The 25,586-nt window shown below is 36.2% G+C and overlaps 1 protein-coding gene and 1 long non-coding RNA gene across 2 annotated transcripts; one reads left to right on the top strand and one right to left on the bottom strand.

The window, feature by feature from the left end:
* The first annotated feature begins 2,471 nt into the window (after positions 1-2,471).
* LOC121263824 (probable rhamnogalacturonate lyase B) lies at positions 2,472-9,191 on the top strand. The gene is made up of 17 exons (XM_041166905.1): positions 2,472-2,658; positions 2,811-2,938; positions 3,675-3,744; positions 3,910-4,031; positions 4,188-4,244; positions 4,335-4,454; positions 4,545-4,664; positions 4,760-4,895; positions 5,499-5,669; positions 5,938-6,093; positions 6,373-6,479; positions 6,606-6,696; positions 6,792-6,933; positions 7,931-8,087; positions 8,174-8,290; positions 8,612-8,738; positions 8,883-9,191. Exons 2-17 carry the CDS (start codon positions 2,817-2,819, stop codon positions 9,126-9,128), a joined length of 2,061 nt encoding a protein of 686 aa, XP_041022839.1. The 5' UTR covers positions 2,472-2,658; positions 2,811-2,816; the 3' UTR covers positions 9,129-9,191.
* Positions 2,857-3,690, bottom strand: LOC121263825. Its single transcript, XR_005940357.1, has 2 exons — positions 3,053-3,690; positions 2,857-2,978 (listed from the first exon to the last, which is right to left on the bottom strand). It is a non-coding gene; the product is annotated as an uncharacterized LOC121263825 (long non-coding RNA).
* Positions 9,192-25,586: the final 16,395 nt, after the last annotated feature.

Raw genomic sequence — 25,586 nt, 5'->3', positions numbered from 1 at the left:
AGCGAAGGGATAGGTATAAGGAAAAGGACTAACGGATAAAGTACACAACAGTGATAAAGAAACTAGGCTAACCAACTGAACCAATTGGTGAAAGTTACCGAAAGCTAGAACTCTGGACGTACAAATTGATCAATTGTTAGATCATGAGCTCCCTTTTAAAAGAGGCATTAATAACCTAAAAGAATGGTGATCTTATTTAAAGATGCACACGAAGCCACATAACAAAGCAATTAAAGGTGAGCAACATAGATGGTCATGGTCAAAAGACACAGCTTATATTATGCATATGCTTAACCTTTTACTCTTTGTCCTCAACTTCCTTTTACTTTAAATTTTCTAAATGTTTATTCTAGCCTAGCTATCCTTGCCTTGACGAGATTGAAAATATGGGAAAGTTCCATATTTTTTTAATCTAATGTTTGTAATTGTTAAACACACTTGTATTCCTTTTTATGTAAGAGAAAGATAAGGATACATGATCATGATCAAACATGCACCTAAAGATAAACATAATATGCAAGAGATAAAACATTAACATTATCTGCTATCATTAGAACAAATATATATATATATATATATATATACACACACATACATACATGTACATGATTTATATAGTCTTACGGTGTGCAACTCTCGAATAGTATTTTTGAAAAAGAAAATAGATAAATCTGAGATCCACATAAAGAAATTCACTTTTTAATGGTGGATCACACTTTTTTCAAAATGAATACATGAGTCTTGCACACCTCAATAATATATATATATATATATTTAATATATATATATATATTATTGTGAAAGCGATGACATAAAAGTGAAGGCAATGCAAGAAAATAAGTAATCACACGACACGAAACTAACGTGGTTCAACAAAGTGCCGACGTTTATAGAGTTGCAGAAGATTTTATTATCTTGAAGAATGATAAAATACATCTTGGGATGAAATTATACAGATCCAGACAGTCATACTATCATAACATGCATATTTATAGAGTTACACGACGAAAATCCTAATGCTTCAATTATCGTCTCATTCTCTTGAGCGAGATGTCAAGCAAACTCTCTGTCTGACGTTCGCTTGAGTGACATATCGAGCAAGTGTCGAGCAAACTCTCTGCTTTGAGATTTGTTCGAGTGATTTGTCACGCAACTAACATCAAGCAAATTTTCTCTCTGGCGATTCTCGAGTCATAAGAGGGTCAAAATTTTTTCACGATATCTGCCCAAGCCTTGTTGAAAACCCACCAAAAAATTGTAACGAATCCTTCTCCAATCGGTTTATAATCAAATCCACTCACCACAATAATAAACCAAGCTATACAAACCGAACATATGTATGTATGTATGTGTATTTGTATTTTATATTATATATTTGAAAGGTTTCAAGCTAGTGCTCAACGCACGCCAGGGTTGAGCCCATACTCCAATGTTCTTCCTTTTGCAATCGCTTAGATTAATTATACTCCACTGCGAAGCGTACATTTATAATTGCTAGGTTGAGCCCGCAAAACAATAAGAGTGCATGCCTGCCTAGCTAGTTAGCAAAAATGCATGCAGGTGGCGCCGTCCCACTTCTCTCCACTATTTTCTGTCATTTTCATGGAATAATTCCTGCTAGTAAACCCACCATGTAAATAATGAGAAAGCATGCAGTACCGGGAGATTCAAGAGTTGAATGAACCAAAAGTTCACGGGAGGAATTAGGTCGACTCGTCCTCGTGACAATGCAGTGACAATACCCACATTATTCTCCTTTCGCTGAAAGCTGGTACCGGCGGCCTTGTTCTTTGTGTGTGTCACAAGATAATACAAAGGGAAAGAACTCCACATGATGGTGGATTTGGCCACGTCCTTTTGTGATACTTGTGGTTGGGTTTCGCGGGTAGCTTTTTCAATGCACAGTATACTACTTTGTCAACTGAGAAAACTGATTGACAAGTTAAATTAACACGCAAAAACTCCGGTTCAAATCTGTCAAAGTTGGTGTAAGTACTATATATATATATAAATATATATATATATATATATAATATAAGATAAATGATAATTACAATCGTGAATATGTAAATACTGTGTAATTATTTTAAAATAAATAAATAAATACTGAACTCAATTTTTTTTTCAAAATAATTGTACCTTGCTATACGTAGCATGACTCCATATATAATATAGGCCTACACACACACACATATATATATATATATATATATATATATAATTCCGATGTTTCCAAACAACAAATATATATTTGTCAAAGCACGTAAGTACCGTTTCCACTTATAATTAACTACTAAAATTGTCAAAAGGTAGCATACGTCAGGATAATTAACTACTCTAATCATGTGATAGTTTTTCTTAGGACTAAATTGCCCTTCTGTATAGTACATTTAAAATATTGGACTCGTCCCTCAAACGAAACCGTGAAAGCTGGCTAGCATTTCCCATAAACATATATAAATTAACTGAACTAAAACATTCGACATTCTAAGATCGAAGAGCAACATAGAAAAGAAGCGGCGCCAGTCCTTCCTTTGATGCAGTTATTTATATGTCATTTACTTGGCATTATAAAACTCTGCAAGTCTTTGATGCTATCGATCAGGTTCCAAACATATTTTAGATGCATTTATAGATGCATTTTGGCATTTATTACAGGTAAATCCATGCTCCTAGCTAGGACTAATATAAAACATATCTGACATTGGGGTTGTTTCTGTTGTTCCTTCCGAAAGAATTTCATGTTCTTAATTTGTTACCCAGAATTTGTGGTTTTCATGGTTCTCATCATCATGAAATTGATATTTCAGGTCAATATGGAGATCAGGGCAAACTGGAGTAGGCAATGGGGTTCTCTAGTTGGCTGCAGCTCAGGAGCCGTGATTCTACTGCTGTTCTTCTTCTTGCTTGTTGATCGTTCTGAGAAGACCTTAGTTAGGTTCTTCCTCATCTTTTGCTCCCTCTATACTTGCTACAACCTGCTTGTAATAAACCAATATTACACAAATGAGAGAGAGAGAGAGAGACTGTCGGACGGCGGAGTTTGCATTACTTTAAGAGTGCAGAGCGACTCTTCTTCTGCATAAAACTCACAGCAGCATCAAAATACTCATGAATTAAGTGCATTAGAAAAATTAGTTGAGTCCTTTTTTATTCTCTCTTATACTTTTTTCTTTCCCTTTCTTTCTTTGTTTCTTTCTTGTATTTTCATTTTTGTCGTTATTGCGTATTGGCTTTATATTTGGATTTCATTAGGATTCTCATCACGATCAGTCTGTGTCGACATTTAGTGCAGTAAAATGTAACAAAAAACATTTATATGTGCGTGAGATAAAAGACGAAGCTGTTAATGATGATGTTTCAGCAAGTTCACATGCATGCTTACATGAAGCAAAGGACTGCGAATCTGTGACTCTACAGTAGATGTCCCCATTACTGTGCCATGTCTTTTCACCTTCACTGGATACTTTTGGCATTTCAAAATCAGTTCACCTCGTTTTCTGGTGGAAAGAAATTTATGTGCTTAATTTTTCATGGGACTCGAGATGCATATATGCCTTTTGAGTTCACAATGAAACCGGATTCGTCCATTCATTTGACCTGAGGTTTGCTTCACATTCCGAGTGCCCTTCAACTCAAGGCGCGTGATAATTAATTTATATATGATGATGCAGGAGAGTTCTATGGAACGACGGTCAAGATTCTCATCCTGACGTGAAGCTCTATACTGACAATCCCCAACAGGTAATAAAGGCTTTAACCCTTCGTTTTTTGTTTTTTTGGCTTTTCTCTAGTTTTAATTATCGTACGTGAAACCAACATTCTTACAAAATCAAAATCTTAAAGGTACCCTGTTTCTCAATTTCAATCCTAAAATTTTATAAATACTGATTAGATAACTCGTATCAGGTGGTGGTGGACAATGGCCTCCTGCAAGTAAATTTCTCTAGACCAGATGGTCATGTCTTGGGAATAAAGTACAATGGTATCGATAATTTACTTGAAGAACGTAATAGCAGAGAGGATAGAGGGTACGTACGTACAAGCATTCCCCTACATTTTAAAGTCATAGTTTTTTTGAGCCATTTGCCTGGAAACTACAAAGCATGCAAGCCAGCTTATACATCATTTTCCCCTGAATATTGTGCTTATTTTAGCTTTGTTCGAAAAAAATCAAACACGTTCAGGTATTGGGATGTGGTTTGGAATGAGCCAGAGGGTCGTGGTACTGGGATCTTCGAGAGGTATGTAAATCTTCTTTTCCCTGACCATTACTGGCCTGCATGAATTTGGTTGAAAAAAATGTAGACGATGGACGTCCCAACTATTTGCAGAGTAGCAGCAACAAAATTCAGGATTATAACTGAGAGAGAAGACCAAGTAGAGCTTTCATTTAGCACGACATGGGACGTCTCGCTCCGGGGACGGAAAGTTCCCTTGATCATAGACAAAAGGTATATATTATCAAGGGGTGAATTTAGAATCAGGAAGATGTAACTTTTGTGCAGAGCGATATATCAACCTGAAAATGATCAACTTTGCAGGTACATATTGCAGCGTGAAATTTCTGGATTTTATTCGTACGGAATATTTGAGCGTCTTGAAGGATGGCCGGCGGTGGAGATTCCTCAGATTAGAGCTGTTTACAAGCTCCAAAAGGACAAGTACTACTTATAAAAGATGTTTCATTTGATTTTATGTAAAATATACTTGGCAAAATGATTTTAAGTTGACGGCAGTAGAGAAAATCAATGGTCAGATTTCACTTCATGGCTGTATCGGAGGACAAGCAGAGGATCATGCCAATGCCGGAAGACCGCCTCAAGGGTCAAGCCCTCGCCTACCCGGAGGCTGTTCTTTTGACCGATCCAACAGATTCTGAACTTAGAGGAGAGGTACACTACTTTCGGTTCATCCTCTCTCGTCTAAACACAAACATTAAAAACTTGAAAAAATTGAGGGCCAATTCATTTCACAAAATGGGTTACGTAAGAGAGAATTATTTATTTATTATAAATATTTTTAAGACCTTATTCACAATCATTGTGATATTATTCTTCAATATCTTTCTTTATATGAAGGCTATCATTTTTTTCTAATCTTTGTCACAGGATAAGTAGAGTAGGGCCTCATTCATACTATGACATGCTCTAATACTTTGAAAAAAGAAGAAATTTATGAATTTAACTCATCTCATAAAACTGATTTTACAAAATAAAATTGTTTATTTCTTATAAATATACTTAAAAATTTTATATATACAATATAAAATTATATCTCAACAAAATATTTCTCTTCGAAAATTTGTAATTTGCATCATTTTGTTTGTCTTTTCCTTTCATATCTATTATATCTTTTTGAAAATATATATCTTCATGCATCTTAAGTAAAAGGCATACATCTTTTGTGATGATTTATTTCTTTTGGAATGTCCTTTCGGACTCGGGAAATTTCTTGGAGGACCCGTGACACAAAACTGTGGGGAACTCTGCATGCAGGTGGATGACAAGTACCAATACTCGTTGGAGGACAAAGATAACAAAGTTCATGGGTGGATATCAGCTGATCCACCTGTCGGATTCTGGATGATAACTCCCAGTGATGAGTTCCGTACAGCGGGACCCATCAAGCAAGACCTCACCTCCCATGTCGGCCCCATTACCCTTGCGGTAAGTCCACCCACTCCCATCCTATATTTTTTTCAAGGTATATCAAAGTTTATTACCCTAAATTTGAGAGAGGTATTTAAATAAATAATATTAAATATAGTTTTACAGTATATATGTTTCTAATATTTAATATAAAAATAAGTAGCGTTTCTTCTTTAAAAAATAGCATTACTCTTTTTTAAAATCTTAATTATATTTAGATTTTATTATAGTAGAACAAAAATTAAATAATATTTGGAAATTACATAACCGGAGTTTTTCTGTCTAGATGTTTTTGAGCACCCACTACGGTGGGAAGGAAACAGAGATGAAGTTTGAAGAAGGAGAGGCATGGAAAAAAGTTTTTGGCCCTGTATTTGTTTATCTTAATTCTGTTGACAATGGAGAGAATCCCTTGGAACTTTGGGCAAACGCCAAAGAGCAGGTATTAAGTTCTTGTTTATTTTTGTGAAATGAGATAAAAATTAAATAAAATATTGTTAAAATATATTTTTTAATATTAATTTTATTTTAAAATTAAAAAAAATAAATTATTTATTTTATTTTATATAAAAATATAAAAAAATTATAATTATTGGATGAGATAAAATAAAAATAATTGTGATGATTTTATTTCTCAAGTTCGGCTGTTGTTTTCCTTCAACTTATTTTGCCAAAGTATTATATATAATTAATTTCACTCAGATTTTTGTATTTTCAATAGATGCTGATTGAAGTGGAAAGCTGGCCTTACGATTTCACTCAGTCAGAAGATTTCCTTTCTGCTGATCAGCGTGGAACAGTTTCTGGTCAATTGCTAGTCCGTGAACCGTATGTCACTTAGCTATTTTTTTTTTTTTTTTTTTTTTTTCAATTTGTTTTTAGAATACACGCCATTCACGTCATATAATCTTATTTATATATATATATATATATATATATATATATATATATTAGGTATGTGAATGAGAGATTAATGTGGGGGCAATCTGCATATGTGGGCTTAGCGGCTCCAGGAGAGAAGGGATCATGGCAAAGGGAAAGCAAGGCAATTACTTTATGCTGCATAAATTTCCATTAAAGAGAAGGTGATTAGATTAATCTATTAATGAAGTGTAGTTTTCTTTAATCTTTATGCTGCAGGGATATCAATTTTGGAGTGAAGCTGACGAGCAAGGATATTTCATAATTAAAAATGTCAGACCAGGGGATTATAATTTGTATGCATGGGTCCATGGTTTCATTGGGGATTACAAAAATGATACCCAAATCACCATCACACCAGGTAAGAGTCTCTACCATCTAACTCATTAATTACTAAGTCATCTACTAGCTAACACATTAACTAATAACTACCAAGTCAAAAGGTTGTTATTTTTGTAGGTTAGGTAGCCTGTAATTTTGTCATGGTTGGGGTTGTTAGGTTTTATTTTCTTTGAATAATAAGATTATTGTGTGTATTTTATCTTGTAAGTTGACTCTTGTGAACGTGGAAATACTTTAATCATAAATTATAAAATTAAATTCATAAATTGATATGATTTAAATTGCGTTTAGATGTTGAACTAAATTGAATTGAGTTAAGATTATAAAATATTGTTAGAATATTATTTTTTAATAATTTGTGTTGAGATTTGAAAAAATTATAATGATGAATTTAGATAAATTGAAATGAATTTAGTAACCAAGCGAAGCCTTAATGTATTACGTTATATTGTAAAATTAACTTTTTTATAAAATAAATTTAATAAATCACGTAGAACCACTTTAATTTATAAATTTACAACTACTTTTATGATTATGATACTTCTCATGTACAATTAATTTCCATTTTGTTTTAAACAAAAACACAATAATAATTAATTAATAAGCGCCAAGTTAGAAAAGACTGAAATTGTCGACAATTTAGATATGGTACAACTGCCAACAACCGTTGAAAAATGTGCAAATAACACCCATTAAGGAAATGATGCGACAACTTAAAAAGATACAACATTTTGGAACATTTTGAAAAATCAAGCAACAATTATTATTAATGTTGTTGGGAAAAAAATCTTTAGAATTGCATTCAGGTGACGACTTCATTAATAATGTTCCTTGAAAATAATTATTTCTCAACAAATTCTACCGAAATTTTTATTATGGATGGTCGGAGAATTTAGCGTATATGTTTGGATTAATTTCTGAAATTACTTATATATATATATATATAAATGCAATTACTTGGTTTTGGTTATAATTAATATATAGCGATGGCATGCATCCATTAATATTGCATGCAGGCTGTGAAATCAAACTGGATGTATTGGTGTACGAGCCTCCAAGACATGGTCCGACTGTGTGGGAAATTGGCATCCCCGACCGCACCGCCGGAGAGTTCTATGTTCCTGATCCATACCCGACACTCATGAACCGATTGTACAACAATCACCTAGAAAAGTTAGTCACACAAACATACATATATATATATATATAAACACTCATTTGATCATGATGTTTATATATACTTGTTCACTCGATCGCAGGTTCAGACAATATGGTTTATGGGAACGGTATGCAGATTTATATCCCGATCAGGATCTCATCTACACCATTAACAATGGCGATTATCATACTGATTGGTTTTTCGCCCACGTCACGAGGTATATATATGAGTCGTATGTCACATTCTTTTATCATCCTTTAACGAGGTATTAATTTTTTATTAATTTATAAATAATTTAATAACATGTCTGACAAATGAAAATATGATAATTAAAAATTTATAAGATTTATAATTCGCTGCAAGAAAATTATTTATTTATAATTAATTATTTTTTATTAAAATGAATATAATTTCATCGTAAATAGTTATTATTATTACAAATAATCTGTCATATATACTCGTTTTTTTTTATTTTTTATTTTTTGTTAATGATATTATTCTTGTCCTTTGATATTAATATATATTTTATTGCACGCAGAAATGTTAATAATCGTACATACGAAGCAACAACATGGCAGATCGTGTTTGGACTAGACACTGTGAACGACAACGGCAATTACACACTGCAATTAGCATTGGCTTCAGCGCAAGATGCTGAATTGCAGGTTTGACCCACAAAATTTTAGAGCTTAATTTTTCTCGAATTTTGGTTCTAATTATTTTGGGTTAATATATATATATATAAATATATATAATATTAATAATTTGATTAATGGGGTTCTCGTGATGATTGGTTTATAATTTGTAAGGTTCGGTTCAACGAGTTGGGCGGTGCCAACCCTCCTCACTTTTCAACAGGACCCATTGGTGGAGACAATGCCATCGCAAGGCACGGAATCCATGGCTTATATTGGTTGTATAGCATTGATGTAGGAAACAGTCTTCTCCAAATAGGTAAAAATACAATCTATCTCACACAGTCAAGGAGCATAAGCCCTTTTCAAGGGGTCATGTATGATTACCTTCGTCTTGAAGGGCCTCCTCAAGATCAATAGTACTGAATCTACTGATCATGATCGTCTGAATTGAAATAAGAATATCTTAGATCTTGCAGCTTACATTAAAATGATATATATATATATATATATATATATATATATATAGATAGATAGATAGATAGATAGTGATCTTTGTATAATTTTAGCCATAAGTTCGAACAACATTTTTTGCTACATTTTGTAAGCACAAGTATCATTGAAAAAGTTCTAATATTAATGCTATGACTAATTAATTTAGCAAAAGCATCTTAAAGCATGCGCGCAGAATCTCAACAAGGGGTAAAAAAAACCCGAACTGAATCGAACTAGTGGGTCTGGTCAAGTTCTAAACCAGTTTGGTCCAGTGCAGATTTCATTTTTCTCAAAATGGTCGAAATCGGTCTGATTCTAATTTTATTTTTTCTAACACTAGACTGAACCGGACCGGACCGGTTCATATACATATAATTTTAAATTTTTTTATATATAATTATATAAAAAATAATTTTGTATTATATGTTAAATTACTAATTAATATAACATTAAATTTTAAAATCTTTTATAAATAAATATATATTATCACTATAGTCTATGTTATTAGTAGTTATACTAATACTATACGACTATATATTATAATATACTATAATATATCACTATATTATATATTATAATATATCACTATAGTCTGTAATACAATTATAATATATAGTACCAGTTTAGAGTTGTAACAAGTGTGGTATCGGTTTTTCAAATTTCGCCAGTTCGGTTATAAAATGTCTAAAATCATACCGAATCGGACTTGTTACACCTCAAATCTCAACCTTTTGGCAACATCACCATTAATCCAATAAGCAGAGAAAGATTTATTGTTTGGTTCTAGGGGAACTGATCAGGGTAAAAGAAGGCGAATCTTTCATCAGGAAAATGCTTGGGGAGGGACGCATGGTGTGGAATTTTTGTGAGAATAAAAAGTTGAAAGTTCCAAAATCAGAATTATTATAATATAATTAACCTCAAAACACAAATAGATTTTATGCTAAGTACATGTTTGGGATTGCGGTAGGAAATATAGCTTATGGCTTTAGGGCTTATAACATATAACTTAAGTAATAAGTTTTACTATTAAAAAGTTATTTACTGTTTGGTAACTATATGTTTAAAACACTTTCAAATATGTTAGGTTTGTTTGGAAACAAATTAAAAGTGCTTTCTAAAGTAGAAATTATTTAAATTTTTTATCATTTACTTGAAAATTTAAAGGTTGTAATTATCTTAAAGTTGTATAGGTATTTTCGTCCATTGACAGTTTTTTTAAATTCGAATTACGTTTTCCATTATCCGGAATAGCATGTTTTTAAATTTGTCTTTATGGTATTTATCCAATGTGAGCAAGAGAAGAGAGCCTTAGCCCCAATGGCTTCCATTTCATTCTCTAAATAATATTATGACCTTAATATAACTCAAGAAAATTCTCCTCTCTAGCGAAATAGTGCAAGCAAGTCACGGCCATGATCGAGAGCCAAGACGTCATGGACCACCTAATTGACTCTGCCTCTCTCGCTAATACGAACTCATTGGAAATGAAACTACTTCTCTCAATCACAAAAAACTCGGTTCAACAAACTTGCAATGTGACATGGTAGAATGATTGCTTCATGGTTGGATCATTGATATTCTTTTTGAAAAATTGCTTCATTTGGTCTTAGGCTTCAAGACCTCTCATCAAGTTTGGCATGCCCTTCTAGAGGATTATGCCTAGGATTTCAAAGAATGGGAATTTTAGCTTACCAAGCAGCTAACCAACATGAAAATGAGGCATTACCATCACTGCAAGATCATCTTTGAAACTAATTGATAACTTGGTTGCAATTAGATGGTGGTGATCAGTGACGAGATGAAGGTTTTTTCTTTCCTCCATAGCCTCTGTAAGGGGAGGCCCCTCTAAGAGAGGGGCTCAGACCCAAAGATGCCCAAGCCCCCCCCCCCTCCCCCAATGGGGACTGGGGTAGGTCAGGAGCCTAGACTGAGCTGTCGCGTTCCGAGCCCACGATCATAGGGCCATCTTGATAAAGATTTGGCACCAAGCTTGGCCACGCCAAGTAGCCCATCATAAGGCAATATTGCCTAGGGGCTTAGAGAACTACCGAGCCCTGCCATGAGGTACATTGCAGATAATCACCGCAGGACGCAGCTGGTTGGGCACACCAGGCGTGAGACAAGTTGCATTCATTGCACGCCAGGGAACCTAGCACGCAACGACGTGTTGCCAGAAGTACCATAGAACGCTAGACCACAACCTGACCCAGGCATGACCTAACACCCCACGATCTCCCTCAGCAGTTGAGTACAAACAGTCATTGGCCCCCCACGAGAAGGCTCTCTGAACCTTTACAACTCTTCCAGTTAACTTAGATCACTTCATCGCCCTAATATTCACTACTGACTTTGGAACCCGGACGTCACCAAAGTCTTTTCTTCTTCTCAACTGCAGGTCTAGGGAGTTTGGCTGCTATGGAATTGCTCGGGCTGTGAACACAACATCAACCATGACGCCATCTGTGAGACTTTTTTCCATAAAAGTGTGTATTTCGCATGCCGACAGCAACTCAATCCCAAACTACGGGAGGGGAGGGAGGAAAACTAGTGTAAAGAAATGGAAGCAGGACTCGTCGGGATGGAGGAAACGATAAGGAAGCAGATGGAGGAAACTGGGACACTTTGCCAGGACAACGTGGCGCTCATGTGGACCAACAAGGAACTAGTTGGAGGAGGAGAACCTGGCGACAACCAGGGGAGAAGTTGCGGCGGGTCCCTGCGAATATCGCAGTAGAGGAGGAAAGTGAATGGGCACGCCATCCACTATAGACCAGCTACTTGTCAGCATCGACCTCCCATACAGTGCGGAAGCTATGGCGGTACCACTCTCGCCTAAGTAAGATACCCCAGATGGAAGTGTGTGACGGGTTCAATGACCCACTAGAGCACCTAAAGAAGTTTAAGGCCCACATGACCTTGTTTGGCTTCCCAAGAGAAATTGCTTGCTGAGCCTTCCCACTAACGTTGAAAGGAGTTGCTCAGGCCTAGTTCAAGTCTTTGTCGACTGGGACTGTGGAAAGCTTCGACGAGCTAGCTCGCCTCTTCATGACGCAATTCATGGCAAGCCGAAAGAGGGGATACCCAGCTCTTACCTCCTAGCACCCAAACAACAAGATGACGAAAGTCTGAAGTGATATCTCTCATGGTTCAATCGGGAACGCATGACCACTAACGACCAAGATGAGAAGATCACCTTGGCAGCCCTTTTGGGGGGAATCTGGCCTAGGAATCCATTTGTGGCTAAGATAGTGTAGAAGATCCCCCACCACGTTAGGGGAGTTTATGGACCGGCCAGATGGATTCATTAATACGGAAGACACCATCAAGGCCTTAACGGCTCCGCGACAGTCCGAGATGGAGCAAGCAAACCAGAAGGCGGCGGGGAGGTCATGACTGCAAACGGGGAACAAGAGGAGCACCAGATACGAAGAAAATGGGAGAAAAACCAACCTGGCCACGTGGGATGTTGCATGCTCACGCAAGTTTGGTAGTAGAAGGAGATTGGCAACAGAGCCCTTGAAGAGAGCCACCCTGGGATAGAGAAGGCCACCAGTACTGTGAGTACCACATGACTAATGGATATAGCACTAGAGATTGCTATGTCTTGAAAAGAAAAAGGGAGGAAGACTAATGGAACTGGAGGTGCCAGTCAGAGGACCTAGAAGACGGGCACGGAGGGGACCGTCAAGGCCCGTAACAGGGTGCAAGCCCAAGAAGGCGGGGTGTGAGGAACGAAGCCCGAAGGAGCCCCCCAACGGAAGATAGACCCATCAAAGAGATCTGCACAATTACTAGTGGATATGCAGGAGGAAGGGTCACTTTGTTGGCCCAAAGGGCATATGCTTGGTGGGCACGCTAGTTCACCACAAGAGAATTACAGTCAGGACACTGCGGCGTCCAAGGAGCACCACGATAACCTTCGGCGAAAAGGATGAAACGGGAAATTTAGAGCCAGCCCTTCCATTAGGTAAGTTAGGCAATTGCCTAAGGCCTCTAATGGAAGAAGGCCCAAAAAAAATATATATATATAAAGTAGAATTATTAAAGAACACATATATACCCAATAAAAAACTTTAATTAACTCAATGAGAATGAGAATATAAAGAAATCAAATAGATATTATATCGTTATTAATTTTTAAAAGTATCACATATAATAATTATTTGACCTATTCTCCTTCTAAAAATACACTTCTCTTTTTTTATTATTAGTTTAATATATAATTAATGTGAAAATTTTAAACAGCAAAATTTAATTTTTCAGTGTTCATAAAAAATTTTTGTATAATCATTTGAAGAGGCAAGGGCCCACTTTTTTTCAAATGTATAAGTTGTTTTTAGAACTTTATTAACAATAATGTTTATAATTGTATGTAACAGTCTAAAGTACTTGTAAAACTAGGTTCGATAAAATTCTCTCTAAATAAAAAATTTTCTAATAAAGATTAAGTTAGTTATTAATTGAAAATGTGGTATAAAATCTTAATCAATAATTTTACTTTACAAAACAATAGGAATTATTTCTAAATAAAATTAAAATATGAAAATAAAAATAAATTTATTTAATTTTACTTAAAAAAAAAAAAGCCACACTCAAAATTTTAGCCTTAGGTCCCGGAACGTATTGAGACGACCCTCGAGGGAATAATCCACTCGCACGATGATGCGTTGATGGTAACGATGCAAGTTGCAAACTTTACACTTGAAAGATCCTCATCGATAACGATAGTTCGACAGACATCCTGTTCTGGAAAGCCTTTGTCAAGATGGGGATTAGTCCAAACTGATTGCGCTCGGCCCCTATGTAGCTCAAAGGTTTCACAGGCGACATTGTTCAATCGATGGGGGCCATCACTCTATTCGTCCTGGCAGGAAAGGCACCCAGGACCGCCGCAATCATGACCGATTTCTTGGTCGTCAAAGCCTTATCCTCATACAATGCAATACTGGGACGCCTCACTCTGAATAGCTTGGGGGCGATGACGTCCACCTACCACCTCAAAATGAAATTCCCAACCAACTTAGGGGTGGGCGAAGTCCGTGGTGAGCAGTTTTTGGCTCAGGAGTGTTACGCTCAAGAGTTGAGGCACGAGGTCAAAGTAGTTGCGACGATGGAAAATGTCAGAGAGACGCCCAAGTCGGGTTCAATGTAGGCCCTGACCAAATGGGATGAAGAAGTCAGCGATGAGCAAGCCCTTCGACTGGCTGAACCCAATGAACCATTGGAGCTGGTTTCAGTCAGCCAGCAAAGATCGGAGCGCACGATTCATGTTGGGACTAAGCTAGACCCGGAGTTGAGAAGGGCGTTGAGATGTCTTTTTATCGAACACTAAGACGTGTTTGCTTGGAGCCACGAGGAGATGCCCGAGATAGAAAATTCCATCATTGAGCACCGGTTCTACGTCTACCCAAAGGCCCGAAAAGTCAAGCAGAAATGACGAAACTTTAGTCCTTAGAAGTACACTGCGATAGCCGATGAGGTGGACCGTCTCCTGGCAATAGGGTTCATCTAGTATCAGGAATGGCTTTCCAATGTGGTCCTGGTGAAGAACTCCAATGGAAAATGATAGATGTGCGTCGACTTCACCAACCTGAATAAAGCTTTCCCGAAGGACAACTTCCCATTCCCGCGCATTGACCAAATTGTAGATTCAACGGCAGGATATGCCCTCCTTAGCTTTATGGACACTTATTTGAGGTACAACCAGATCAGGATGAGTATGGATGACGAAGAGAAGATGGCATTCGTCACGGACCAAGGGTTCTACTGCTACAAAGCTATGCCATTTGGCCTTAAGAATGTTGGGGCCACTTACCAGCGGTTAGTCAACCGGATGTTCAAGCAGCAGATCAGCCGAAACATGGAAGTATACGTGGACAACCTGCTAGTAAAGAGCAAGGAATCCGAACAACATTTAGCATATCTTCGAGAAGCCTTCTCTGTCCTTCGATAGTACCAGATGAAGCTCAACCCGTTGAAGTGTGCGTTCGAGGTGGAGTCGTGAAAGTTTCTGAGTTCATGGTCTCCAATAGGGGGATTAAGGAGAGCACAGAAAATGTGGAAACAATAGTGGGGATGCCCTCCCCCCGCAATCTGCATGAAGTTCAAAGGCTGGCCGGTCTGGTAGCAGCCCTGAATCGCTTTATCGCCCAACCAACTGACCAATGTCTCTCATTCTTCAAAATTCTAAGGAAGGCCCAAGGGTGGAATGCAACATGAGAAGAAGCCTTCGACAACCTGAAGACATACCTGAGCCACCCCCCACTGTTAAGCCAAACGGAACCTGGAGAGAACCTTATTGTGTACCTAACCGCGTCACCACACGCCTTGTCTATAGTGCTGGCCCGAGATGCAGAGGACGGCCAACGACCATTCTACTACATGAGCTGGGCCTTCCGTGGAGCCGAACCTAGGTACTCGCAGACTGAAATGTTGGTGTTCGCCTTGATCATTTCCGCAAGAAGATTGATGCTATACTTCCAGGCCCACCCAATGAAAGTGCTCACTGACCTTCCCCTCAAGAAAGTCTTACAGAAGCCAGACACCTTAGATGGCTCGCCATGTGGGCGATCGAGCTCAACGAATTCGACATGGAGTACCAATCTCGTTTCCCCATCAAAGGACAGGAACTGCCAGACTTTGTTGCAAAATTCACTAGCTTCCCAGAAGACGTCCCAATCGTACCCCAAGGAAAGCCCTGGCAAGTTTACGTAGACAGCTCGTGCTGTCAAGCTGGTGGGAGTGTGGGGGTGCATATAGTCACCAAATAGGGGGAGGAGCACAACTTTGCGGTGATGCTTGCCTTCAAGGTGACCAACAATTAAGTCAAGTATGAGGTGCTCTTAGTTGGGATGTCAGTCGTCCGGTTGCTATGAGCAGAAGCGATAGAAGTGAGGGCCGACTCCAAGCTGGTTGTCAGCCAAGTACTGGGGTAGTTCCCCACGAAAGGAGAAAGGTTAAGATAGAAAGTGGTTGTCACCCTGTCCATTGGGGTGAGATGTCTGTCATGACCGCAACACCCCCGAGTGGGCAGCAGACATCCAGAAGTTCTTGCAAGAAGGGTAGCTACTAATGGACTCAAAAGATGCATGAAAGGTTAGGAACAGAGCGGCTCAATTTACCTAGCTGGAAGGGGTCCTGTACAAGAGAGACTTCTCCGAGCCACTCCTTAGATGCCTCTCATTGGATGAGGTGCAATACGTAGTATCGGAGATCCACGAAGGAATTTGTGGAAGCCACTTAGGGGAAAGGGCGCTGGCCACAAGAGTGACTCTAGCTGGGTACTACTGGCCATGTTCCCTCAAAGATGCAGAAGACTTTACCAAGAAATGTCCAAAGTGTCAGGAGCACGGGCCGGTGCCGCATTGCCCGCCAAAGGAGCTAACATTGATCACGGGCCCGTGGCCTTTCACCTAGTGGTGCTTGGATCTAATTGGCCCATTCCCAATAGCCAGAGGAAGGGCAAAGTTTGTGATCGTTGAGGTCGATTACTTCTCGAAGTGGGCCAAAGCAGAGGCCCTCACAAGCATCACCTCTCTATCCATCACGAAATTCCTGTGGAAATCAGTTGTCCTTCGATTCGGCATCCCTCAGAGCTTCATATCGGATAACGGAAGATAGTTTGACTGCACACATTACTAGGAGTGGTGCACAGAACTTAGAATTAAGTTGAAGTATTCCTCGCTGGGACACCTAAAAGCCAACGGTCAAGCAGAGGAGACTAATAAAACCCTCATCTCCACCATTAAGAAAAGATCAGGGTACACCAAAGAGCATGGGCTAAAGAACTCCTAAGTATATTATGGGCATACCGAGCGACTGTCTGGACCCCCACTAGAGAGATGCCCTTTGCCCTCACTTATGGGAGCGAAGAGCAATTCCCGTGGAAGTCGAAATGTCCATGTTCCACGTCCAGCACTTTGACAAGGACACCAACGACGAAAGGCTAGTCGAGAGATTGGATCTTCTGGAAGAAAGAAGGGAAGAGGTGGCTATGTGAGCGACAAGTAACAAGCGACAGGTAGAACAATACTTCAGCAAACGAGTTAGGCCGCGTTCCTTCAAGGTAGGTGACTTGGTGCTACAATAGACGACCACAAGCAGTTGACCTAGTTATTATCACCTGAAGGACAACCAGGGGTACAAGCTCCCCAACCCTTGGAACGTTAAACATTTGAAGAAGTACTATGTGTAGGAACATAAGACAACATTTTGTATGAAGACTCACTATGGGGTAAGGCCAAGTCACTATACTTGATGCCGATCCCCCATCCAACAAATCTAAGTCCCTAGACTCGCAAAGAAGTTGAGTCCCTAGACTCGCTGCGAGGTAAGCCAAGTCTCTAGACTTGATGCCGACCCCCCGTTTAACAAAGACGAGTCTTTAGATTCATCGTGGGGTTGAGGTCGGGCATCAGATCCCGAACCCTCCTCAGGACCTACTACCAAAGAAGTCAAGTCCCTAAACTCGTTGCAGGGTAAGGCCAAGTCTCTAGACTCGCTGACCCTCCATCTCAGTCCCTAGTGGGAGTATACTACTAGAATGTAACTCACAAAAGTCTCAGTTACGTAGAAGCAAAGGTGGAACCATTCCTCGTCGTCATTTTGAGATTGAAGGGGAATCTTTCATGTGTGCTCCGTGTGACTTTGATGAACCTTCTTTTTATGAGGAAGCACTAAGTTCACCTACTTCAAATAAATGGTTGGCTGCTATGAGAGATGAGATGAGTTCTATGACAAAGAATCAAGTTTGGGAGTTAGTTGATCTTCCACCAGGGCGCAAATCTATTAGAAACAAATGAGTTTTAAAAATTAAAACAAATGAGTTTTAAAAATTAAGTGTCATGCAGATGGATCAATCAGCAAGTATAAGGCCCGACTCGTGGCGAAGGGCTATACTCAAAGAGAGGGTATAGATTATGAAGAAACATTCTCCCTTGTGGTAAGATTAGCTTTCATTCAACTTATTCTAGCTGTAGTTGCATATCTAGATTTGAAACTTTTTCAAATTGATGTGAAAACTGCATTTCTCAATGGATAACTAGATGAAGAAATCTATATAGATCAACCTGTTAGTTTTGATGTTGAGGGACAAGAGCGCAAAGTATGCCAACTGAAACGTTTCATTTATGGTTTTAAACAATCGTCTAGACAATGGTACTTCAGATTTCACAAGGCCAATACTTCAATTGGCTTTGAAATGTTAGAAGAAGATCATTGTGTGTATGTCAAATGTACAAAGAAATTTTTTTTAATTGTCTTTGTACGTGAATGACATCTTATTAGCTGGAAATGAAATGGAGATAATTATCGCCACAAAAGAGTGGTCGTCCTCTACTTTTGAGATGACGGACATGAGCGAAACACATTATCTTTTATAATTCCAAGGGATTGATCTAGGAAGCTTCTTGATTTGTTTCAAGAGACTTACATTAAGAAAATTCTAGAACAATTTCGTATGCACAACTTCAAATCTATAGACACTTCGAAGAAATGATGAGGAAAAGAAAGAAATAACTAGAGTTCCTTATGCAAGTACAATTGGAAGTCTGATTTATGCTATATTGTGTACACGACCTAACATTTGCTTTGCAATTAGATTGGTTAGTAGTTATCAAAGTAACCCAGGACGTGTTCATTGCCAAGTAATTAAGAGGATTTTTCGATACTTTCGTGGGACAGTAGACCTTGTTCTTTGCTACCTGGGTGGAGATATGAAACTGAAGGGTTATAAGGATGTTGATTGGGCTCGTGACAAAGACGAACGAAAATCCACGATGGGTTACTCATTTATGCTTATTGGGGGAACTATTTCTTGGTGTAGCAAGAAACGATCATGCATTACTTTATCCATGATGGAGTCAGAGTACGTTGCTTGTTCAACAACTATACAAGAGACTGTTTGGTTGAGGAGATTTTTCTAACGCCTAGAGGTTACAGCTCTTGCAGATGAAGCAGTTAAGATATATAGTGATATTATGGCACCTTTGGCATATGCCAAGGATCCCAAATACAATGGTAGAACCAAACACAGATATTCGTTTTCACTATATTCGAGATGTTGTGCAAGGTGAGGTGATCCTACAACATATCTCTACTAGCAAAATGGTAGCAGATCCTCTTACTAAGGCTACTAGTAGAAATGTTTTCCAAATTCATGTTAGGAGTTTGAGACTTCATTGAATTTGATATATGTTGTATTGAGGATACCTTAAACTTTATTTTATATTTAACACTGTTAGTATCTATTGCAGCGAAATTATTGTGTTTATATCATATTATTGATTAATTGATACTAAGTGAAAAGTATATATTATAAAGAAGTCACCAGGCAAAGATCAGTCAACTTACATGGATGATCACCTTGGCGCTTGAGTAGCGATTAAGATTAGACAAGTTAATTACTTTGACGCTTGGAGAGTGAGCTAGTAAATATCTTAATGCTTTAGAGTATTTAAGATAAATTTAAAGAATGTTGCCTTAACTTGACTAAAATGAGACTTACAAATGTCGTATATAAAATATTTGTGCAAATTCATAATGTTTGATTAAAGCGAAATATGAGAACTTAGATAGATGCTAGATGAGTGATTGTGCTAAGAAACTCAAGTTAGAGCACCTTTGTGGTGACTAGACTAAGATTTTTACGGCGTTTGAATGTGAAAAGCCCAATTAAGTGGGAGTTTTGTCGTAATATACATTTCATACTGTATGTGTTGTACACGACCATATAAGAGTGATTGGATGGGTCCCGGCTCCATCACTATGTGAGCCCTAATGGATCAATAAATGATCTATTCATATGCCCTTGAACCTAGAACTATGTCATGAAATGAAAACTTGATATTGCTACTTTAGCATGTTTTCTTAGGGCCCCTAATAATATAGTCTTGCGGAACATGTCTAGGAAAGCAGTCAAGTTTAATTGAATTGACATGAGTGTCTACGGAAGATTGATTAGATTCTTACTTGTTATTTTATGTCTCATAGCTGGGCGATTGTATCGTTTTGACTCGATATAATCATCAGCATATTATATATGTGAGATCAGTAATTACTTTGAGTTATAAACTTGTGAGGGATTAATGACACTTGATCTAGTGATATCAAATAATCTAGGGCATAGACGAGATATAATGAGTGATGTATTATGTTAGTATGATGGTAGCTTAATATAGTACTCCAACTCTTTGTCTTCTTGTCAGGTCGCACGCTTCATTATCTGTATGAAAGATAATTGACTGAGAGAACATGAGATTATTAATGGACATAGCACCTACAGTGGACAAGTTAGAGATGTTGGTAATGGATAAATCCCATGACCAAGTGGTGTCCACACGGGTGAGAAAGTTAGTTGTTAACTCTCCACCACTATCATAACTCTAGTGAAGTTATTTAACTTTTACATATTTAGAAAAGTTAATTAACTTCAAAGTATGAAAACTCTTTAAAATAAGAAGTACGCACAAAAATTGTGTGAAAGAGTCTAAAAAAAAGTCTTCTCTCTCTTCATTTTCTTAAAGAAACTATCTAAATCTCTTGATTTTGAAGTATAAGTTTTTTAGTAGATTTTGGTAGTTTCCAAAATGATATAGAAGTACAAACATCAAAATGATATTGATTATAAGACAAGTAAAGATACGAGCTTATAGAAATTTTACTCGTTTTAATCTTATTTAATAAAATGAATGGATCATGACCAACCACAACTCACTTAAATTGTACTCTTCACACCATAACCCTCAGACAACAATTTTAATCACTAAAACCCTCTCCCAAAAGTTTTCTTCAAATATCTTTAATGATCCGGCCCACCATGACTTTTTTAAGCAACAAGAAAAACATGTTTATAAAAATTTTCAACTTTTCACAATGCGATATAGTGTATTTTGAAGAAGGGGCAATGCTAGGCTACTACCCTATATATACCTACTATCTAAATATCTTTTTAAGTTTTTATTTTTTATTTTTAAGTATTTTTTAACATTGTTAATCGTTAAAAAAATTTAAAATTATATAATTTTATTAATACTTATTTTTTTACTTATTATGTAAGTTAAAAAATTAAAAAAATTAAATATAAATTAAATAGTAAATGAGTGTAATAAAATAATAATTTTATCAATTACTTACGAGGAAGACACCTGATATTGTGTCCCATCAGAGTCTTAGAAGAGTTGTCTCGTCAACTCTCGTGTGATGCATGCTTTACTGTGTTCTTTACGCATTGTTCGTCTTTATGTCATTTCGAAGCGATATATGTCATATGGGAAGTGATTTCACAGATGTTGAATCACGTAAAGACTGATGGAAAAAAGTAATCTCGTATTTTGGAGTCTTTATCAGTAGCCCTTGTATAAGAATTGATAATGAAATATATAATAATGTAATAAAAATTACTTAACATTCAATTGGAATTAACTTAAACTGGGGTACGAAAATATTATATTTTAAAAAAAAATTTAAGTTCTCTACTGTATATAAAATTTTAAATTAATCAATATAATAAAACTTTTCTTAATTTGACTCTTCCAAAATATAACAAAGTAAAACCAATAAATTAAAAAATTGAGGCCATAAAAAAAATAAACCCCTTAACCAACGGCTACAAAAGCCAACGGAATGAAAAGTAATTATTAAAAATACTAACAAGAATCATATACGAAAGTTTACCATTTTGATTTGAAAAGTGATTCTAAATTTATATATATGATTTGATATGATATATTATAAATATTTTATAATAAAAATAGTTATATAACATCAATTTATATCTGTTTATAAATTTATTTTTGTATAAATTTTTACTGCTAAAATATTTATTTATTTATTTTTATTTTAGTTTATATAAAGCAGTAGTTATTTTTAGAGGTATTTTAATTATAAATGGGACCTACAAATGCAATTATTTCTTGAGAGATCACATCTGTTTTTTTTTATAAAAAAACTCTACTTATTATTTTTATATCACATACTACACATATTTTATTTTTTTCTTATCAAATGTGTAGTATAGATGAAAAGTAAAAGAAATTAATTAGTTTAAGAAGAATGAAATAAAAATAAAATTTAAAATAAAAGAATAAGTGTGATAGGTGGAGATGAAGAAATATAAACCTAAGTCTAAAAAATAATCATAAAACTGACACACTACGTACAAATTCAGCTAAATAGGGGCCCGGTTTAAGCAAGTTAGTCAATTACCTAAGCCACCGAAACCACCCAAAACTTTTTAAAAATAACCCTAAAACTATATCCTTGTTTGTTTTAACAAATTAATGAGATGAGATGAGTAGGAATTAAAATTAAAAATTGAATAAAATATTATTAGAATATATTTTTTTAATATTATTTTTATTTTAAAATTTAAAAAAGTTGAATTATTTATTTTATCTTGTATAGAAATTTAGAAAAGTTGTAATGATTAAATAAGATGAGATGAAATGAATTGAAATGAGTTGTAAAAACAAACGGAACCTAACACACAGTGTACCAGTTAAGCCAAATTAGTCGTAAGGCTTAAGCAAGTTAGGCAATTGCTCAAGGGCCCCACACAACCCAAAACTTATTAAAAAGAAAATTATTAATGGCCTTATATTTAGAAATAAAAGCCCTTAAATCCTCTAAAAATTAATATTGATGGTATGCAATCCTAACTCTCGGAAATAATCCTAAAACTGACACGTTCAAGTTCAGCCAAATCAGGTACAAGGCTTAAGCAAGTTAGGCAATTGCCAAAAGCCACTCACACCTCCCAAAACTTGATCTTAAAAAGAAAATTACTAATGGTCTTTTATTAATAAATGCCTTTTATTATATTGCCAAAGGCCTATACCAGAAAACTTCCCAAATTCTTTCCTCCATACCTCTTCAGCTAGGATTATGTCAGGTATGTTATCATAATTCAATTTCATTTTGCCAGTTGAATTATTTTCCGCAATCCTCATGGCCTCTCGACTATTTAACAACGACACCAATAGATCAACGCTCTAATCTCATCATCAAACTCAAACTCAATCTATACAAAAGATAATTGATATGTGATTGTATTAAAGTTATTCAAATGTTGGGCCATAAATATACCTTTTGTCATGCTTAGATTGAACAGTTTCTTAATTAGATGCACTTTGTTATTCGCTAATGGCTTTTCATACATACTTGACAAAGCCGCCATTAAATCTGACATGGTTCTCTCCTTAATAACATTGTGCACGATTTGGTTGGGGTGAGTCGAATAACTCCTAGAACCTATCGATCCAACAGATTCCACTCTGCATCATCTATGCTCTCCAGGTTCTGTCCCAACAAAGGAAGGTAAAGTCTTTTCCACTAGAGATTATCATCGATCTGCATCCTCCAATAACCAAAGTCTGTGCCATTGAACTTCCCGATTCCAACGTTCACGTCTTTTCCACCCGTCGTTCGGCCCTAAACTCCAACCTTAAAGCTTTGATACCAGTTGTTGTGAAAAACATCACGCCCACACACAACGATAACGAGACATACATTGAAATAACTACAGAAACACAGGAATCAAGCACACACATGACACATAAGATTTAATGTGGCTTAGCAACGTGTTTACGTCCTAGAGCTGCAAAAGATTTTATTGTAGAGAAGATTATAATCACACACATTGAATTATAAGAGCTTCACTCTACTCATACAAATTTCAACTCTCTCTCTCTAGGGCTTTTTTTTCTCTCACAATATTGCTCTATGACTTTTCTATTCCTTTCAGTTCAATTTGATACCTTCTGAACATAAATATAACATATTTGTAGTGTATGATACTAGAAACTCTAATCTGACTCGAGTGTCGAGCATTTTGCGAGTGAACAATCAATCCAAAATTGGCTCAAGTGGTCTGTCAAGTGAGCCTTAGCGAACTCTCTTTCCGACATTCATTCGAGCTAATAATCGAGCACGCCTCGAACAAACTCTCTGTCTATATTTGACTCGAGTTCCAAGTAGAGCGAATACAATTTGTCTTCACTTTTCCAACTCACAAAATCACTCGGGCTCTATAACCGAACAATTTGTTTAAAAAATAAATGAACTATACTTAAACATAAAATATAAATCCATAATAAGTCCTAACTGGACTCATGTTCAACTAAAAATTAAATGTGTTGGTAATGGATAAATCTCATGATCAAGTAGTGTCCACATGGGTGGGGAAGTTATTTGTTAACTCCCTATCACTATCACAACTCTAGGGAGGTTATTTAACTTCCACATATTTGAGAAAGTTAATTAACTTTCAGGTGTAAAAATCCTTTAAAATAAGAGTACGTACATTAATTGTGTGTGTGAAAGAGTCCTATAAGATATAAAAACTCTCCCATCTCTCCCTTTATTTTCTTAGAGAAACCATCTAAATCTTTTGATCTTGAAGTGTGGAATCTTTTAGGAGACTCTAGTAGTCTTCTAAACAACGGAGATATGCAAACACTAAAATAACATGGCCTATAAGACGAGTAAAAATCTGATTTTGTAGGAATTTTGCTCCTTGAAGTAATTCGATTTAATTTTATTTAATAAACTGAATAGATCATGACCAACCACAATTGGACTCTTCACACCATAACCCGCAACCTTGCTAGACAACAATTTTAATCATTTAGATTCACAATCCATCTCAACTCGTTTAGATTTAAAGATAAGTTTAGATGAGTTGTGAATAATAGTGAGATTTGTGAGTTAAAATTGATGAATAATAATGAATAATAATAAAATAAATTGAGACAAATTGTGAATCCAAACCAAAAACTTTCACACAAAAGCTTTCTTCAAATATCTTTAATGATCCGGCCCACCATGACTTTTTTAAGCCTCAAGAAAAACATGTTTATAAAAATTTTCATATAAAGCATTTAAATTTTTACTTTGCGATGTAGTGCACTTTGAAGAAGATACGTAATATTTTGTCCTATCAGGAGTCTAATGCATGCTTAACTTGGGTGTTCCTTACGTATTGTTCGTCTTTATGTCATTTCGAAGCGATATATGTCACATATGAAAAGTGATTTCACAGATGTTGTTGGATCACGTGAAGACTGATGAGAAAAAATCATCGTATTTTGGAGTCTTTATCAGTGGCCTTTATGTAAGAATCATATATGATAGTTTTAGCATTTTGATTTGATAAGTGATACGTATTATATAAAAATAAATTTATAAATGGATATGATATGATTTATTAAAAATATTTTATAATAAAAATAGTTATACAAAACAAATTATATTAACCTACATCTATTTATAAATTTATTTTTATGTAAATTTTTACAGCTAAAATATTTATTTATTTTTATTTTAGTTTATATAAATCAGTAGTTATTTTGAGAGGTATTTTAATTATAAATGGAACTTACAAAT

The sequence above is a fragment of the Juglans microcarpa x Juglans regia genome, chromosome 4S (genome assembly GCF_004785595.1).
Source record: "Juglans microcarpa x Juglans regia isolate MS1-56 chromosome 4S, Jm3101_v1.0, whole genome shotgun sequence".
Classification (NCBI taxonomy): Eukaryota; Viridiplantae; Streptophyta; class Magnoliopsida; order Fagales; family Juglandaceae; genus Juglans; species Juglans microcarpa x Juglans regia.
This window is presented reverse-complemented; position numbering and strand designations above follow the sequence as displayed.

Coding starts and splice junctions, on each gene's coding strand:
- LOC121263824 (XM_041166905.1), top strand. CDS start 2,817: ATGGAGATCAGGGCAAACTGGAGTAGGCAATGGGGTTCTCTAGTTGGC. Junction 3,745..3,909: donor ATACTGACAATCCCCAACAG/GTAATAAAGGCT, acceptor AACTCGTATCAG/GTGGTGGTGGACAATGGCCT. Junction 6,934..7,930: donor CCAAATCACCATCACACCAG/GTAAGAGTCTCT, acceptor TATTGCATGCAG/GCTGTGAAATCAAACTGGAT.